We start from the raw sequence: 19,649 nt of genomic DNA on the forward strand, positions 1-19,649 counted from the left end.
AACCACCTTTAATTCAGTAACTGTTTTTCTTTTTCAAACCTTAATTTTCAAAAATGTATCATGGTAGTCTACTCATTGATAATAGCTTGGGAAATTGAATAATCTATTATCACAGGAATCTATTCACTTTCATACGTCAAAGTAGAGCTCTTAAAACAGTACGTAAGACTCTTCTTTGGTTAGTAAACTTCTTTAACATTTCTCTATTGTAGATAGTTCTGGATTATGACATACTTAAAAAATAATACTTTATAGGGCAAATCCTACTCTACTTAATAATCTGATTTAAAGCAAGAATTTCAAAAGATTCCTTTAATGTAATTTGTCATAAGAAAACCAATTCAGAATTTCTAAAAGCTGTTATTTTTATTCCTAAAATCAGAAACAACTGCGAACAATACTCTGTGTGCATGTGTGTGTGTGTGTTTTAATTTAGAAGCTTCTTAATTCTGTTTGGTTTACCCTAGTCACAAAACTGGCTTCTAAAGCCGTATCTGTTAGGGAAGGGGATGTAAGTCCATACACAAGGCCTTAGGTTTGCTATCCAGCACTGCAAAATTAAATACAGATAATAAAATGGGTCATTTCACTACACTGTTTGCTTAGAAAAAATATCTTCCCATAAACATTAACCTATAATCCTAGCACTCTGGAGGTAGAAGCAAGTAGATCTCTGAGTTTGAGGCCAGCCTGCTCTATAGATCTTGCTCTAGGTCAGCCAGAGAAACTCCGTCTCAAAAAAAAAAAAAAATATTTAACCTAAAAAAAAAAAAGTAAATATGGTGTATTCTAGCAGTTAAATATATGAGCTTAAAGAAAAGAATTTTTCTTCCTTAAAAAGCCTATCCACAAATATGGATCGGTATTGTTTCATTGGGGTACATTCAAAATTTCAAAAGCTGTTATTTTTGTTCCCAAAACCAGAAATAACTGCAAATAATTCTCCACTATCTGTATGTACGAGTTTTCTGCTTTTTAATTTAGAAGGTTCTTATATTAGCCTGCCCTAGTTAGGGTTACTATTGCTGTGATCAAACACCATGGCCAAAGCAACTTGGGAAAGAAAGGGTTATTTGGCTTAAGCCTCCATCCTCATCACTGTTCATTGGAGGAAGTCAGGACAGGAGCCCAAACAGGGCAGGAACCTGGACACAGGACCTGAGATAGAGGCCATGGAGGAGTACTGCTTATTGGCTTATTTGCTATGGCTTGGTCAGCCTGCTTTTTATAGACAGCCAGGGGTGGCACCATCCACAATGGGCTGGGCCCTCCCCCATCAATCACTAATTAAGAAAATGTTCTACAGGCACACCTGCAGGCCAGCATTTTCTCAATCGAGGCTCTCTCCACTCAGATGACTATAGCTTGCATCACATTGACAGAACTAACCAGCACAGGGTCACAGATGTTTTGGTTAAGCCACACACTCTGTGTACTTTTTCCTTCATCTTAAGAACAGGTCAAGAACAACAGGATTTGGACAAGCAGAGGTACACTTAAGCAGAAGCAAAACAAGATCTTAGAGAAAGGAAAGCTATGTTGCTTCAATCTTTTATTAGTTACATTATTTATAAAATGCAAACACATACATTGAAAGCTTCCAATCACTTTCAACAACAACCAAAAAAAGAAAAGACAGACAGACAGACAGACAGAGAAGTATCACACTAGTGTTCATTGGCAGTGGTAACTTTGGAACTGTGATCAGTATCACTATCCCACCAAACTATTTTCAACCCCAGGAAAGCAAGATTTAGGTATAGCAATGAGACATAATTATCAATCCTAAGGAACTTACAGTTTAATTCAAACATTTACTTATTTGTAAATACTGTATGTGAGGCTCTGGGTTAAGTCCTAGGAATACAAAGGTAAGGACAAATTCCAGGAGTGGAACAAAAAATAAATATTGTAACAACAACAACAAAACCACACACACCAGGAGTAAACAAAGCACACTGCTAAGTATGGAGGTAAGGGCACAAACTTTGGTCTTCCTAGGTTCCACAAGGAAATCAAAATCAGACCCAAGCCAGGCCTTGAAAAAAAAAGTAAGATATCACCCAGATATTGGCAGAGCCTTCCAGGCAAATGTGGTGTTTACCATGACTTGATATGGTCAAGGAACTACGAATGTGCTGAATGGCTTCTGAACTGTTAAAGTAAAAGCCATGTATAAATGTCTATGATGCTTCAAATTGGATCTGGGCAAGGATTGGCACTGCTACTTAAAAAAGTAATTTTCATATTTTGTTTGATCTTTGTAACCAATATAATCTAACAATGGTTGTGTAAGACACTTTCCCAGCTACCCTGATTATAAGTAATGAAACTTGAGCTTGAATTACCGGACCTCCAAACTTCTTCCTCTTCCCTCTTCATTACAGTGTAATTAATCTTTACTTAACTACTTTTGTATATGATGCAATTCCTGTCTCTGTAAAGGAAGTGCTAAAGATCAACGAGATGCTATTTTCCAGCTACGGGAGTGGTAGTACTTCTTCTGAATACTATGGCTTGAATCTGCATGGCCCCAGAGGCTCCTGTTTTGAACAGAAGGTTTAGGAGGTGGGGACCTGATAGAAGCAGGTTTACTCGAGTGTCCATTTGAGGGTTAAGCTCAGCTGCTGGCTCAAGTATTCTCTCTGCTTGTGGGTCCACTGCAATGCGAGCAGCAGGACTACAAACATCTACTATGAACTGAGCCACTCTGCTACACCATCCCTCACAATGCAGTGGAAGTCGTAAACTGCGAGCCAAAATAAACCTTTATGCTTATTCCTGTAGGTTTCTGTCAGTGACAGTCTAATACAGAGACAGAGAACAGATTCTACTAATAAGGAGAAACAGTCTCTCATGCATTGCTACCAGGGACAAAAAAAAAACCTTACTATACAACTTCTATCGAGAGTTTAAAACTATCAATGAGCCGGGCAGTGGTGGTGCATGCCTTTAATCCCAGCACTTGGGAGGCAGAGGCAGCCTCTGAGTTCGAGGCCAGCCTGGTCTACACAGTGAGTTCCAGGAGAGCCAGGGCTGTACAGAGAAACCTTGTCTTGAAAAACCAAAAAATAAATAAAGAAAAGGAAAGTGTGTGTCACCACCAACTGACTTGGTTTGGGGCTGGAGAGATGCCTCAGAGGTTAAGAGCACTGACTGCTCTTCCAAAGGTCCTGAGTTCAATTCCCAGCAATCACATGGTGGCTCATAGCGGTCTATAATGAGATCTGGTGCCCTCTTCTGACTTGCAAGCACACATGCAGGCAGTGTATACGTAATACATAAATTTTTAAGAAACTATCAATGAAAACATTTTCTTTGAATATCTGAATTTCATTTCAAAACTGTATCAGCAAAAGTATGAAAACACACATGTGGCACTTTTAAGAGCAAAGGATAGAAAAAATCCCCAGTGTCATCAGTAAGTATTGACTGAAGAAATGGTAATTATCCAACCCAAAGTAGCTGTAAAAATCAAAGACATCATAGCCATTGAAATAGTGCAGCTATTATAGTTTTTTTTTTTTTTAAGAGTAAGAAGAAAGGCCCCACCCGGGGATCCATCCCATAATCAGTCACCAAACCCAGACACTATTGCATATGCCAGCAAGATTTTTGTTGACAGGACCCTGATAATAGCTGTCTCTTGTGAGGCTATGTCAGTGCTTGGCAAATACAGAAGTGGATGCTCACAGTCATCTATTGGATGGAATACAGGGCCCCCAATGGAGGAGCCAGAGAAAGTACCCAAGGAGCTAAAGGGGTCTGCAACCCTATAGGAGGAGCAACAATATGAACTAACCAGTACCCCGGAGCTCTTGACTCTAGCTGCTATGTAGCAGAAGATAGCCTAGTCAGTCATCATTGGGAGGGGAGGCCCTTGGTCTTGAAAAGATTAATATGCCCCAGGACAGGGGAATGCCAGGGCCAGGAAGCGGGAGTGGGTGGGTTGGGGAGCAGGGTGGAGGGAGGGTATAGGGGAGTTTCAGGATAGCATTTGAAATGTAAATGAAGAAAATATCTAATAAAAAATTATAAGAAGGAGGAGGAGAAGGAGAAGGAGGAGGAGGAGGAGGAGGAGGAGGAGGAAGAGAGGGAGAAGGAGAAGGAGAAGAGGAGGAGAAGAGGAGGAGGAGGAAGAGGAGGAGGAAGAGGAGGAGGAGGTGGTGGTGCAAGCACGTGCTCACGAGCAAGAAGAGAAATTAGGAATCCGTGTGTTACCAGGAACCTGAATGAAACTGCAGCCACTGCAGAAAGCAGTTCAGCAGCTCCTCAAAACATTAAATGGTTTGATAAAACATTTTTCTAGCAGTTTAAGACCCTGGTTCAGCCACAGAGTTAGAAACTCTGTCTCAAAAAATCACTCCCACACCCAAAACAACAACACAGTGCTGGTTTGATCCTCAGCACTAGGGAAACAGTGCCTGAAACTCACTCTCTCAAACTGTATCCGACGATTCTATCAGTGGCAACCCCACCCTGCTACGACAGCCATGAAATAAGCAACTTCTTCAGGGTTTCGTCAAATCTTTGAAGCCTTCTCTTAGAAACTACTTCCCACTTATGGACTCTTTCTAGGCTATCAAATTCAAAGAGGCAGACCTGATGAAAATAAACTATATGGGTGACTTGGGCATATTTGAGAAGGCAGAGAAAGCCTATCATGCCATCATTCTGAATGTCCCATGAACCCAGAGTAATGATGCAAGTCCACCCCTTACTGGCAACTCTGACAAGTTAGAGACAGGATCAGGACCAGAATTCAAATTTGTACACCATGCATTTTACAGCTACTCACAAATCTCCCATTTAATCCTCACAAGCATGTCTAAGTTTTTTCACTTTTGTTGCCTAAGTTATGAAAACAAGATGTAGGAATGATGGCAGATTGTCCAAAGTCTTATACCTAAGCATGACAGAGTCTAAGCAGAACCTGAGTTGTTAGTACAGGCATCCTTATCATTTGTTTCCAAGGAAATTACAACTTGGCAGTGGTACTAGATGTGAGTGTTTCTAATTCAATCTTCAGCACATAGTAAAGACTACTACAACTATCATGCAGGAGCCAACTTATGGCCATCAGATAATACCCCTTTCTTATCCCAGTCTGATGGTCAAGGACAAATATTTCTCTTTATTAGTTAGACCTTTTATAGTCATAGGAAGAGCAGAAAATGTTTTGTTCAATCTCTACAGCATCATTAAGTATTTGGATAATTTAACATGCCTGCTATACTTTGAAATACTATGAATAATGATCTTTCTACAAATTTCACCAGATTTATATAAGACTTTGAAGAAGTGAATATGTGTTTTACTGTAAAGTGAAGAATCCCAAATGTAGGCTCTGAAACACTGTCAGACTGATAAAAATATAAGGCATTATCCAAATTATATTACATGGTCATGCTAATATTAGAATATAGGTAGTCAGGGTGTGGTGGCATACGTCTTTAATCCCAGGGCTCAGGAGGCAAAGGCAGATCTCCATGCCAGCCAGCACTATATAGTGAGATATTGTCTTACGTAAATAAATAGCAAAAACCATCACTTAGAGAGTATTTAGTGTGTACTAAATACTCTATAGGCATATTGTAATTTTGTACTATGAAATTTTGTATAACTATTACTAACCTTATTTTATTGGTTTTTTGTTTGTTTGTTTGTTTGTTTGTTTGTTTTTCGAGACAGGGTTTCTCTGTATATCCCTGGCTGTCCTGGAACTCACTCTGTAGACCAGGCTGGCCTCGAACTCAGAAATCCACCTGCCTCTGCCTCCCGAGTGCTGTGATTAAAGGCATGCACCCCCACACCCGGCTTCTATTTTATTGTTTTTTAAGGCAGGGTTATATACAGCCCAGACTGGCCTCTACCTCATCCTATAGCAGAGAACTGTCATGAACTCCTGATCCTCCTGCCTCCACCTTCCACGTACTGGCTTATACCATCACCACCACCACCACCAAGGCTACTGGTGTTACAAAAATCAAAGGAACTAGGTTGGCAAGGTTCACACAAATTGCCACAGTTCAAACACTAGGCTGCCTTGCTTCTAAGCCCATATTCTTCATCAGACTTTTACTGCCTCCCTATTTCTATCTAGTAAATATATCTTTGTCCTTACGTCTAAGACCATTACAGACACTTTTAAACGTAAGATCAACCATATCCATTAACAGGACATAGTTTCTGAAGCAAAATTAAGAAGTACCTGAAAAGTAAGTACCTTCAAGTAAGGCAATAAATTTACACAGAATTCTAACCATCAGGAACAGAATTAGTGTAACAAAACCTTTCTCATTGCTTGAAAGTTACTCTTAAATTGATGTGAACTTGACATGACCAGGAAATCATCTTGGATGTTAAGGGGTGTGTATGTGTTGGGGGAGGAAGACTGTAAACCTAAAGAACAGAAGAATTCAGCCTTAAAACATTACATTATTCTAGGTGGTGGTAACATACACTGGGTAAAAAGAGGCAGGCTGAACTGAGTTCAAGGCTAGCCTGGTCTACAAACTGAGTTCCAGGACAGCCAGTGCTACACAAAGAAACCCTGTCTTAAAAAAACAAAACAAATTACATTATATTCCATACTCAGCTACTGAACGCTATGTAATATTATTATACCCTACTATCTTTACAAAGTTACTTATTAGTTAAATACCAGAAATGTAATCTTTGAAGAGGTATCATCATCTATGTTTCTTTATAAAACCATGTCTAAAAATAAATTCAGGAGCAGAACCTCTTTAAACACAGATTCTTCAATCTATTTTAGTATGACCCGAAGTACATACATTTTCATATGTGCAAGATAACGTTTAAAACAGCACTATTCTCCCATTGTTTCTCTCAAACACACGAGGCGAGTCATGCTGGAAGTCCAGGTGGCTTTCTGCAGTGTCTTACCTCCATTGCTAAAGCTGCAGTCTGTTGGTCATAATGGTTCAGAAGATTAGGCATGAAGGTAGTATTGTAAGGCAAATCTTGGCACATCCTCAAGGTTATAGGTTCACAAGAAAACAAACTGTGCCCACCTATCTGCCCCAGAAACACAGTCAAGAGCCAAAGATCAAAGACAATCCAGCTCACAGCCATTCTTCCTGGATCAGAATGAGGCTCGGATGATCAGATCTACACAAGATGCGTTTTAGATCAGTATATGCCTGCAGGTCTCAGCTTGAAAGTACCCCTTATCTGTTAGGCTCCTCAGTTTAAAAACTCCCTGTACTGTCAAAGAACTGGTAACCTGGTCTCACAAAGGGCATTTGTTTTTGGTTTCACAATATGGGAAGATGACATCATCTTGTATCTTCTTTTCATTTTATTACATTGGGCACATCTGGCCAGCATAGCAACTCCATCAACCGCATTCCCAAATCACAGATTCCATCTTAGGAGGAGAGTGGCTTCTTTCTTGTTGAAATAGCTGAAAAATATTGAAAATTGGAAAGTTAATCACTTCTCAAAATACTGCAAACTTAACATTAAAATAAGTGATGAGACATCATACTGATTTAAAATAGAAAACACAAGGGTATTCACAAAGTAACAGTTTTCTTTTTTATCGTAGGTGATATATATGTATATGTATATATTCACACACACTAAAAATAGTCCTTAAATACTTAATATTTATAATTATATATATTTAAATATTTGTTTATTTAATGTATATGAGTACACTGTAGCTATCTTCAGACACACTAGAAGAGGGCATCTGATCCCATTACAGATGGTTGTGAGCCACCATGTGGTTGCTGGGAATTGAACTCAGGACCTCTAGAAGAGCAGCCATTGCTCTTAACTGCTGAGCCATCTCTCCAGCCCTAATAATTATATTTTTATATTCTTTTTGCTTGTTTGTTTGTTTTGTTTTTTTGAGACAGGTTTTCTCTGTGTAGCCCTGGCTGTCCTGGAACTCACTTTGTAGACCAGGCTGACCTCGAACTCAGAAATCTGCCTGCTCTACCTCCCAATTGCTGGGATTAAAGGCGTGCGCCACCACGCCTGGTATATTTTTATATTCTAAGTTACATACATAACACATGGCAGAGAATTCTGTCACAAGTTATAATTGATCCATTTCAAATGCCTTTTCCATTGTCCCAAACCGTGTTTAAATAATACTTGTTGTAAATAGATTATGGAATTTCAAATTTATTTGACATGTTTTGGTCGTTGGCAGTACATTTTTTTATTAACTGACTTGATAGAAAGCAGCTGTAAAAGGTCTGGAATAAGATTAAAGCTTATTAATGCTACATTGTGAATACTGTCACTTAACCCATATTTTTCTTTCCTGAAAATTATTTACACATCACTTCTTGAACATGAGAATCTACAAGTAAATTATGAGATAATGTATCGAAAAAAGTAGCATTCTGCATTAGGTGTTGGGGTACTGAATTGCAGTTGAAAAGGCCACCTCTATCAACCAATACTGAACTAACGAATAGAAGGTTCTAAAAGTATTACCAGCCAGTTTTACCAATGCGGCATCATTTTAGATAACACAAAAATGTAATGCCATATTTATTCTCCTGGAATCTCAAACACATGACCAACAAACGGTCACCACAAGGCCTAGTTATGTAGACAAGCCAGAGTAGGGCTAGGAATGATTCCAAGTTAGTGGTAACTTCCTCTAATCTGCATAACTCCCCTGAAGAGAGAGACACTGCCTAAGGAATTACTCCTAAAGATGGTCCTAGTTACAAATGTCCTGTAAGTCAGGTCTTGAGAAATGCTATGCTAAAACAGAACAAGTAAAAGAAAAAGTACATTTATATATAATAACCTACAAGAAATTAAGAAGTAAATGGATATAAAAATAACTAGTAGGGCTAAAGAGATAGCTAGCTAAGGGCTTAAGAGCCCTTGTTGCTCTTGCAGAGGATTCAGGTTTGGTTTCCAGCACCCACATGGGAGTTCACAACTGTCCATAACCCCAGCTCCAGGGAATCCAATGCCCTCTTCTGAGGGCCCCAGATATGCACATGGTGCATAGACATCATGCAGGCAATTCATACATATAGAACATATAGTTAAAAAAGAATATTAGAAAAAGTATCAAAGAACAAAAGAAATGCATACATGGCCAATAAAAGCACGACGTGATATTTAACTTCACTAGTAAAAAACTTCAAATAAAAAGGGCAAACAGAATTCTTCTGCTAATCCAATATACAAAAACAACAATGACAGAATGAAGTATAACATGGATTGTAGGGAAGAAATTATATTCAGCATTTCAAAATACTTGAGATAAGAATCTAAACTAGTTGATACTTTTTTTTTTTAATGACTACTTATCAGGCTAAAGAGATGGCTCAGTGGTTAAAAAAAAAAAACACACGTAATGTTCATCCAGAGAACCTCTGTCCAATTCCTGAGCTGCAGGTGGCTCACAAACATCTGTAACTCCAGGGGATTCAATGCCCTCTTCTGGCTTCTTCAGGGACTGCAGGCACATGGTAAATAATTTTTAATGACTTTCTATACCAAAGATTTCAAATGGGCACAACTTGATCCAGCAAACCTATTCAAAATTTATTCCTGAAGGATACAAGTGCATGTGGCATACAACTGAAATATTAGCATAAGTAATTTATAACTAAAAAAAAAACCCTGAAATTAACCAAAAAAATTACCAATAGTAGTTTAGCTAAGGTGGTACAACACATGATGAACTATTCTATAGATACTAAAAAGGCGAACATGATTAAGAGCACACCACAGTGGTCCTGTGTACTCAACACCACAAAGACCTGTGTCCAATCCCTAACACTGCTCCTCCCTTCCAAAAGATGCACATGGATTGTATTTATTCACATAACATATGATAAGAAAAAAAAAAAAAAAAAAAAAAAAAAAAAAAAAAAAAACAGGGTTGGAAAAATGCTCAGTAGGTAAAGCACTGTGGTGTTAAGCATGAAGCCCTGAGTTCAACTTCCAGAACCCTGATAAAGCCGGATACAATAACACACATCCCTAATCCCAGCACGCGACAGGAGGGGAGCGCATACAGGAGAATCCCCGGAGGCCGGAGAGCCAACCAGCCTGGCATATACAGCAGTAAGCAAGACTGTTCCAGTCTTCTGATGGAAGGCAAACACTGGTATCCAAAGGTGTCTTAACTGCCATGCATGTGCCATTCATGAGTACTCTTACATTTACACACTTAAATACACACCACACACACAAATGCACACTTGTTTCTTTAAGATAAGATCTCACTATTTGGCCCTAGCCAGACTTGAACTCACAGAGATCCACCTGCCTGTGCTTCCCAAAGACTGGGATTATAAGTCACCACATACAACCCAATACAAAGATGTTTCTTAAGGGAGTTAAGAAACAGTATGCATCTATAACTAACTTCTGTCAGAAAAGCATATATGCAAAAACCCCAGCTATTTCAGCCTGATGTCATGGTACATGCCTATAATCCCAGAACTCAGCAGAAAGATGACAAATGGAGAATAGTTTGGGCTACAAATTATAACCATCTTTAAAAGAGGAAGGGCATTTCAATTATTTAAAAATAATATAAGTGCCTTATGGAATTTTATGAAAGACCTGACTTTATATTACTTTGTACATAGAGGACGTAACTTCAAATCTACAAATGTGTGCTCAGTGGAGGACAAGAATAAATGCTAGTTGAACAGTTTATGGACTGGTAATTAAAGCAACAAGCCAAGGGATATGCTACGTATATTACTGCAGGTAGTAAAATAATCAGAGGAGTGATAATTTAGTAGAACTCAAATAGATTTTTCAGGCCAGCCAGCCAGTTCATCAGGTAAAAGCACTTGCCACTGGAGCTGGCTGACAGTTCAAGCCCCAGAAGCCACAGGGCAGAGGTAACTCACCAAAGTTATCCTCTGATCTCCACATGCATCACACACATGTTGTCTCACAGACACACACACACACACACACACACACACACACGCACAAACACGTTGGTGGTGATGATGTCTGATTTTTCCAGACAGTGCTTCTCTGTGTAACAACAGCCTTGGCTGTCCTGGAACTTGCTTTGTAGATCAGGTTGGCCTCAAATTCTCAGAGATCCTCCTGCTTCTGCCTCCTGAGTGCTGGGATTAAAGGCATGCACACAACACCTGGCAAAACTTGACTTTTCTAACACTGAAAAATTCATGTTATCTATCAGCCCAAAAATGGTGTGTGTGCTTTAAAGCATCCTGCACACACTCCATATCACTTTTGAACGGTGAATTACCTATACACAGGAGCATTTGGAGGTAAGGTGTAGGCTCAGGTGTCTTTCTCAGAAGCATCCACATTGTTTTGCTGAGATGACCAAGTCACTTACCAAGGGCCAGCTAGGCTGTCTGGTGAGCCAGTCTCAACAATCCACCTGTCTCTGAAGCTGGAATTAGACACATGCACCTTCTACACAGGGCATCTTTTTTATGTATGTACCATGGATCAGGCTCATTTGTGTATTTAGTGAGTAACCATCACTAGAGTCCCTGAAACATCTGGTTCTAATCAGAATCAGGAGAAGGTGCCATTTTTTCCTCAAGGTAGGCTCATCCATGGAAAAGCTCTAATCTAAAGATGAGTGAAATGTTGAAAGGCTGTCTTCTCAGGCTGGCTAAGAAAGCCAGATCCAAACAACTTAGGTGGAAAAGCAAGAAACAGGTAATTCTGACTCAAAAAGATAAAATATAGCAACCCATTAAATAAAATAAAGGTTAAGGTTGTTGGAGGCAATATTTTATTATACTTTTTTTTTTCTTTTTTGGCAAGAATCTGTAGGATTCCAACAGAATAAAGAAGCCCATTGAGCTAACAGAAGGAGTAGGCAGTTCTGGGCACCAGAGTCCAAGAAAAAAATGAATGCTATGACAGTTCATGCTCTGTGAGTTAAGAGGCACTTTCACCTCTCCACAGCACAATATCAAATATTTGGAAAATCGATTGTTAGTGCTTGGTAACATTCTTGATTGGGGCTAGAGACACAGCTTGACGTTAAAGTGCTTTCCTAGAGTGTGTGTGAAGCCATGGTTTGAGTTCCTATACTAGGTGGGGCATGGGAAATACTAGAAATGTATACGTTTTTAGTTTTATGAATGTAGATCATCGGGAATCTGGTATTTTCCAATTATTGTCCATTTTGATGAGAAAAAGGTCTTTAAAATTAATGAACTGATCACATGATCTGAAGGACAGCAAGAAAAAGATGAATGAAATGTTGAAGGGCTGTTTTCCCAGGCTGGCTAACAAAGCCAGAACCAAACAACTCAGGTGGAAAAGCAAGCGGATACCAGATGCAGCCACGGAAAACGTGTGCACAAGGGGCACACACTTTTCAAGAAAAATGGCAACAAAAGACTGTGCTCATAAACGCTTCTGCATCACTTTCTCCACAGACAGGGTCTATCTCACTATTCTTAGTTTACATTTAATTTTGACACCCTGTAAATACAGCCAGTTCAGAAATTTCATCTGTAAGTTGTAATGCTAGATACACTAGCTACAGCATGGAAAGCCAGGATGTTCCCATCTTTCAGACACATTTTTCAAGAATGCATTGCAAAGGATTAGCAATGGGTTGCTTTAAGTCAGTCCCTCTGAAGGAAACCTATTCCTACTACCTTCTCCAGTATCACTTCCCTTTTCCTAAAGCCTACTCAGAATTTGGCCTGTTACTTTCCATTTCTTACGGGGGGTTATATGTGTGTCCTGCACGTGCCAGGTGTCTTCCTCTAGTGCCTTACAATTTTTTTTTTTTTGAGACAAGGTTTTTCACTGAAACTGGGCTCACCAACTGGATAGATTAGAAGAGCTTCAAGCCCCCAGGATCTTTTTGTTTCCATTCTGGCCAACACTGGGTTACAAGCACCCACTGCCACACAGGGCTTTTTACATGACTATGGAGGTCCTCATTCACACACAGCAAACACGTTATCAATGAAGCCACCTCCTCAGACCTCTGTATCATACAGTTAAAGAAAAAAGATTCATCCTCACAAAACTGCCTCTTAGCTATTGCCAAAAAGAAAGTTCATATAACATCATATTGAATTCATAGAATCTATATTTGTATTAATATCAGAGTAACTCTTTTCTAATCTCTCTCTTTTTTTTTCTTTTTTTGCCTGAAGCAAGGAGTCAGCCACCATCTCTTACAGCTAAGGTTATCTATCACCTGACTCCTGAGCCTCCTGCCTCTCTCTCAAGTGCTACAATTACAGGGATGTGCCTTAGTGCCCATCATCTTTCTAACTTTTAAATTTCATTTTGCCATCTACTAATTACAATCATCTAATCTTCCATTGTGCTGAAAGGTATTGCTTAAAGAAACAGTACTTCTAGATTCAGAATTTAAAGCAAATGATAGGCACCAAATTTCAAACTAGTAAGCTCTGAAACTAAGACAAGCAAACAATCTTTCAAAATTAATCTGTAAATAAAACTCAAAATTCAAAGATAGATTCTGTACGCTTGGTTGGTTTTGTTTGCAGTACTAGGGACTGGACTCAGTCTTGTGGGTGCCAGGTAAGCAGTCTACCACCTTGGTCTGTATCCCCAGTCCTAAAGTTGAATAGAGGCTGGCAAAAAGGATGGCAAAAAGGATAAAATAAATAAAGGTGGTCCAAGAACTCTGAGCTTTTGTGAGGAAATAGCAAGTGCTCGTGTTTTTCCCTTAGCAAAACCATATGCTTTGTGTGCTTTCAGTAAAGTACTGTTTTGGTGAGACATAATGAGGGGGAGACTGGAATGTATTAAGCTCACTCCCTGAGTTGTAGTCTTCAAAAGCTTCATTTATAGTGCATTCCCTGGATGCACTGAAGCTAGTGGTTCCCAGAATGATAAACTAGAAATTGGAGAGGGAGACCATTTCTGAAACAGCAGCTAAACGTCTCTTCGAGCCAATGAAGAGTTGTTATTCCCAGCCTTACAAGTACCACCACTGAAAACTCCTTTTCTTTCCTCAGAACCTTACTGTATCTCTCTGCACAGATCTCTACTGAATGAAGATAATGATGTGCTAAGAACTGCTACCTACCACCTGCCTCCTAAGAACAATCAATATACCAAGATGCTCAGAAGGCTTTGGGTTTTTTTGGTTTTGGGTTTTTTTTATTTGAGAAGAGGTTTCTCTATGCAGTCCTGGGTGTCCTGGAACTGGCTATGTAAACCAAGCCAGCCTTGAATTCACAGAGATTCTCCTTTAAGTGATGGGATAAAAGGTGTGTGCCACCACACCTGATTTCATGCTCAGTTTTACATACAAAATCATTGTAGAGTGTTAGTAACAAACTAATATAAAACATAAGTGGGGTAGATTCCCAGCTCCCAGAGGTCAAGCAGGGAAACACTCTTTTGTAAGCAGAACCCCCTCCTCTCTTCTTCCCACACAATAAAGGTTTCATGCTGTATTATACAAAGACTTACACTGTATTATACACATCACTATTAAATTCCTCTCAACCCTTTCTACTTCAAATATCTCAAGCATGGAATTAAAACAAAACAAAACAAATTAAAACAAAACAAAACAAAACAACCATCCACTTGAAGACCCAAAACAGAAAATAAAGTTCATAGAAATCTGGGGGGAAACGGACGAGAAGGCCACAGTCACTTTCTCTTCTATTAATGGACCCTTACTAGCCTTTTAAGAGATGAGAGGCACATTATCACTAGACAAAAGGAAAAAAAAACAGGAAAGATGAAAGAGAATTCTAGACTTTATTTAAAAATATGCCTATTTTGCTAACAGTTTCAAAGCATTTGGGGGCAGACAGATCAACACTACCCACTGTTTTACTAAGTCTAGGGAAGAGCTGCAACCGGGTTATAGTTTATCTCGGTTTTATCCTTCCAAATATTTACACTCCTTTCCCTGGCTCCTTAACCCTGAATCTTTTTACCTTTATGCTGTGGTTCAAGAAAATGTGTTGTTTCGGGGGTGGAGGGGGGACGACGACGACGACACTGATTTGTTTAAAGGTAGAGAGAGAATGTAAGGTCTTATCGCCTCCTTTCTTTTTGAGAAAGTGGTCCACTACACAGCCTATTCTGGCCTGTAACTTTCGGAGATTCTCTTGCTTTAGTTTCCGATTACTCAAATTACAGGCATGAGCCATTATCATGCACAACTTGAGTACCCGCTTCTTAATACACAACTAGATTTATCTAGTCCTCTTCTAGCCCATTATGCCCAGTAGACCACCGAGGACCAAAGCAGGCTGAGAAGGGAGGTGGCATCCTTAAGCCCAGCTGGTCTTTGTTTCCCTGCTCTCATGTACTGGTTTTGCAAAGCAACCCAATTCCCATCAACAAACATTCTGGATGTACTGAAGGACTTTCCCACCGTGAGATTTAAGCTGGTGCGTCTGTTCGGCAGTCTGAGAAATTCAGAAGGGAGCTAAAAATTGTGATTCTATCATTGGGCGAAAACCCAGACCTCTCGAGACGTTTTTCAACTTTAAGTCTCTTCTGCCTAATTAATGGCATGTGCTTTTGTTCTTTTTCTACCCACAAGAGGGAAAGAATAGGAAAAGGGAGGAGAAAAGAAAAATGAAAAAGCCCTCTCCTCTTCCCTTGAGGAAGTCCCTACCTCCAAGAGTCCCAAGATGCGAAAAGCCTATGGGATGTTTACAACCTTAACGTTACCCGCATCTCAGTGCCTTTATTCCAGAGGCTAGGAATTCACGCCGCATCCCAGGGCAAATCTGCCGACCCCGAGTCCCCACCGCGGGGGTACCTGGGGAGCGCGCGGCGCTGGGAGCCTCCGACTTTGCAAACTGATGGGCAGCAAGGGACAACTTTTGGGCGCTGGGTGTCAGGGGTCGGCCGGGGGCTGCAGGGAAGCAGCGGCGCCGGAGCTCGGCGCATCGTCCTCCCGCCCACGCCCCCGCGGCGCCGAGCGCAGAAACCGGCTGGGCCCGGCCTCGCTCCCCGCAGGCGACCGGCGCGGGGACCCGCCGCGTCCACACTCGCACAGGTTGCCCGGCGCGGGCGGGACGTACCGGCCCCGCCGCTTTCCCAGGGCATCCTCGCTTAGAGCGGCCGCGGCCCCGAACTCCGCGCCGCCCACTCCGACCCGGCTCCGGCCGGGCCGCTCGCCAGCCGCAGCTCCGCGCCCGCCTCGGCAGCGCCGGCCTCGGGCTTTTGTTCGGCCGCGACGCGAGCAGCGAGCGCCGCCTGACGAGGGGCGGCTGGGCTGGGGCAGGCGCCTCGGCGCTCTCCACACGCAACGCTCCTCTCCCGCCCTCCCGGCCCCGGAGGAAACGTCGGCCGCACGACTCACCTCACCGCCGGCCTCCGGGCTCTCCCGGGCAGCGCCGCTGGCCCCGCAGGCAGCCGCGCGTCCCTCAGGTTCCCCGAGCGGCCGAGGACCGCAGGCGCGCCGAGCCTTCGCGAGCGTCGAGGCGCGCGGCCCGGGGAGGGAGGTGCGCGCGCACGTGCCGCGCATGCGCGCTACGGTCAGCCTCCTATCCAGCTCCTGGCTGTGCAGCGCTGACCGGCTTCGTTGTTCTCAGCCTGGCGTCCTAGGTGATAGTGACGTCTTGAGCGCCGCGCGTCGGTTTGGTGGTTCCCAGCGCTGGAGGCATTCATCCAACATGTGCCCAGTCCTTCTTGCAAAGTCCGCCTGAGCCAAGTTCTCAGTGCGGGTCCAGTGCGGAAGCCAGTGTGCCAACCTCGGACCTCGGGGACTCACGGTGAAGGGTAGTGCCGCGCACAGGTAGCAAGGGACACCCGGTCTGTTGCAACGCTGCACTCTGACCGGCGAAGCAGGTGCACACTTCGCGTCCTCTCCACCGAGACCTTACTATAAACAGACGGAGCTTGTGCTCGCTGGTGACATGCCTCATCTTCCGCTTAGAGGGCTCCCCACTCCCTTTGCTATATGCACGGCTTGAGGAGCTGAAAGATTTCTTTAGAGGTCATCTAAACACAATTTTATTTTTTCCCAACAGGGAGAAGAACTCTCAGAAAGGTTGGATGTCTTACTTAGTCACACAGCATTTTAATGGAAGAGCCTGTATTCAATTAATCGTGATTGCGTTTCTCTTTGTTACAGGGTTTTACCTATCTTTCTTTTTGTCCATCTTCAACTTAGAGTCCATGGCTTCATTTGGTTCTCTTGGTAGCTCACAGGACATACAGCAACGTTGGCCCTGTTGCAAGTGATTGTACTTGACACTACTGACCCTTATGTTTATAAATGGCTACGGTGAGAACATATGGGCTGAAGATACAGTTCTGTTGGTAAAACATTTGCTATACAAGCGGAAGAACCTGAGTTACATCCCCAGAACCCACAAAACAACAACAACAACAAAATAACAACAACAAAATCAGTCCTAATAGCAGGCACTTGTGGTCCCAGTGCTGGGGAGGTGGAGCCAGGGTGGGTCCTGGGGCTAGCTAGTCACTCAGCCTAGCCCATTTGGTGAATCCCCAGGCCAGTGAAAGATTTGTCTCAAAAAACTAGGTGGAGAGCAACTGACTAACACACCTGTAGTTGACCTCTGGCCCATAGGTGTACAGAGAGACAGATAACAAGAGACAGAGTCAGATATAATTTTTAAAAGGTTCTCAGGTAATTTAGTGAATGCTGAAAAGTCTTGTGCTCAGGTCAGTCTCACATCAGAATTGACAGAATTTGATAGGCCAGCGTGATAAACAAAATCTGAAATAGCAATTTCCACTTTCCTTATTGGCACTTGTGCAGCAACATTTTCAGGACAATAATGTTGATTCTTAGGGCCATTCCAGGCAAATCAGCATGCCCCAGGGACCCAGTGGTGTCTCTTGATGAGAGTAAATGAAGAGGCAGGTGGTATATGGGGGTGGAGGAGAAACTTTGTCATAGCTTTATGTAGTGCTAGATCCCCATTACTAAGGCACTGGAAATGTGCTTGCAGGAGCCTTCTTACTCAGTGTACACAGTACGCTATAAAAACAGACACAGGCCACGCCACTGCTCACATCAGCAGATGGGGATGACACAGACACAATTACAAATATATCAACATCGTCAGGTCCCATAAATAAATACAATACTTAGCAGAAAAGGAAACTGCTATATATAAGTGGTAGTACATCTTTAAAAACTGTCAAGAATAAATCACTTGTAAGAGTGAACATATATGCCGGGCAGTGGTGGTGCATGCCTTTAATCCTAGCACTTGGGAGGCAGAGGCAGGTGGATTTCTGAGTTCAAGGCCAGCCTGGTCTACAGAGTGAGTTCCAGGACAGCCAGGGCTACACAGAGAAACCCTGTCTCGAAAAACAAAAACAAACAAACAAACAAAACAAAGAGTGAACATATATATAATGAAACTGTCCAAAAAGGAACAAGAAGGCGGTGCACAAATTGTTTTCTAGACATAGCAAGGACAATGGGATCTGTGTGCGGAAAGGGCTACTACATGCATGTCTGGTAAACACACAGAGAGGGAGAGAGAGGGAAGGAGAGAGAGAGGGAGAGAGAGAAAGAGAGAGAAGAGCACGCATATTGGTGGAAACATCTTTGTGGAGATACAAGTGTTTGTTATAAAATCTCTAAGCTTTTCTTTATGTGTGATATGTTCCACACAGAAGTAATGTCAAAGTATCACAAGACACTGGGCTATGTGTGCATGTTCCTTAGGAACACAGTGGGAATGGGGTGACTCACAAGGAACACAGTGGGAACGGGGTGACTCATTCCCCTTTAGGGGAGCAGTCAGTTGGAGGAACTGTGGGACATGAGGAGACCCAGAAGGTACTGTTAAGAGCAGAGAAGAGGGGATCCTCTATGAGGAATGGAAACATTCAAATCCCATGGGGATAACTCCAGATGCTTTCTAGGTCCCATCTCCCTTTCCTTCCATGTTGTAACCACTAATAGAAAGTCTTTAACAAGGGGGAACTTCACAGAGAGACTCAGCCACCTAGGCATTGTTAAAACTGGTGCCTTTCTGGATGAACCCGTTTTTTGAAACCATAAATGTTAACTGGTAATGCATGGTAATTTAGTATGACATCTTTACCTGCCTCCCCCAGGCCACCCCCTCACATCCCCAAAGGCTTTGTCTATTCATTTACATACAAGCTGGTCATTTGGAAAAACCACTAAGTTGGAATCCAGACAACCTAGGTTCTCGTTTCAGCTTTGCCACTTACTGATCCACTGTTAACTTAGGGAAAGCGCCAACCTCCACGAGATGCACTGTCCCCTTTTCATTTAAATGGTAGATATGCAAATTCTGCCTATTTAAAAAAAATAAATAAATGAAAGGGAAGGCTGGCAAAATGGCTCGTAGGTAAAGGCATTTGGTGGCAAGCCTTATTACATGAGTTCAAGCCCTGGACTTACGTGATGCAGAGACTCGGCTCCTGAAAGTTGTTTTCTGACCTCTACACATGGCAGACACAGGCTAACACTCAGACATAGATACACACATGTAAATAAACCTAAATTTAAAACTATACTATTTTTAAAAATGATGAAACACGTAGGATCTGTAGGACTGCTTAAGTTGGAGGTGTCCGTTGTTTTAGTACGCAAAGGTAGTTTGGGAAGTTGTATTCTTTTTAGGTACTGGGGTTAAGTTTTGGTTTGCTGCTGCTTATCAAAATTGTTTTGCACTGTTTACACAGGCATGGGATTT

At 41.9% G+C, this 19,649-nt stretch overlaps 1 protein-coding gene across 1 annotated transcript in view; it reads right to left on the bottom strand.

Annotated features, from left to right (window-relative positions):
* Positions 1-16,429, bottom strand: part of Fzd3 (frizzled class receptor 3) — a 70,023-nt gene extending 53,594 nt beyond the window's left edge. Inside the window, exons 1-2 of the mRNA NM_021458.2 lie at positions 16,298-16,429; positions 6,910-7,429 (exon numbers count right to left, since the gene is read on the bottom strand). Coding sequence (NP_067433.1) covers positions 6,910-7,098 — 189 coding nt within the window. The 5' untranslated portion in view covers positions 7,099-7,429; positions 16,298-16,429. The remainder of the gene's footprint in view (positions 1-6,909; positions 7,430-16,297) is intronic.
* Positions 16,430-19,649: the final 3,220 nt, after the last annotated feature.

This window comes from Mus musculus, chromosome 14 (genome assembly GCF_000001635.26).
Source record: "Mus musculus strain C57BL/6J chromosome 14, GRCm38.p6 C57BL/6J".
In the NCBI taxonomy this organism is placed as follows: domain Eukaryota; kingdom Metazoa; phylum Chordata; class Mammalia; order Rodentia; family Muridae; genus Mus; species Mus musculus.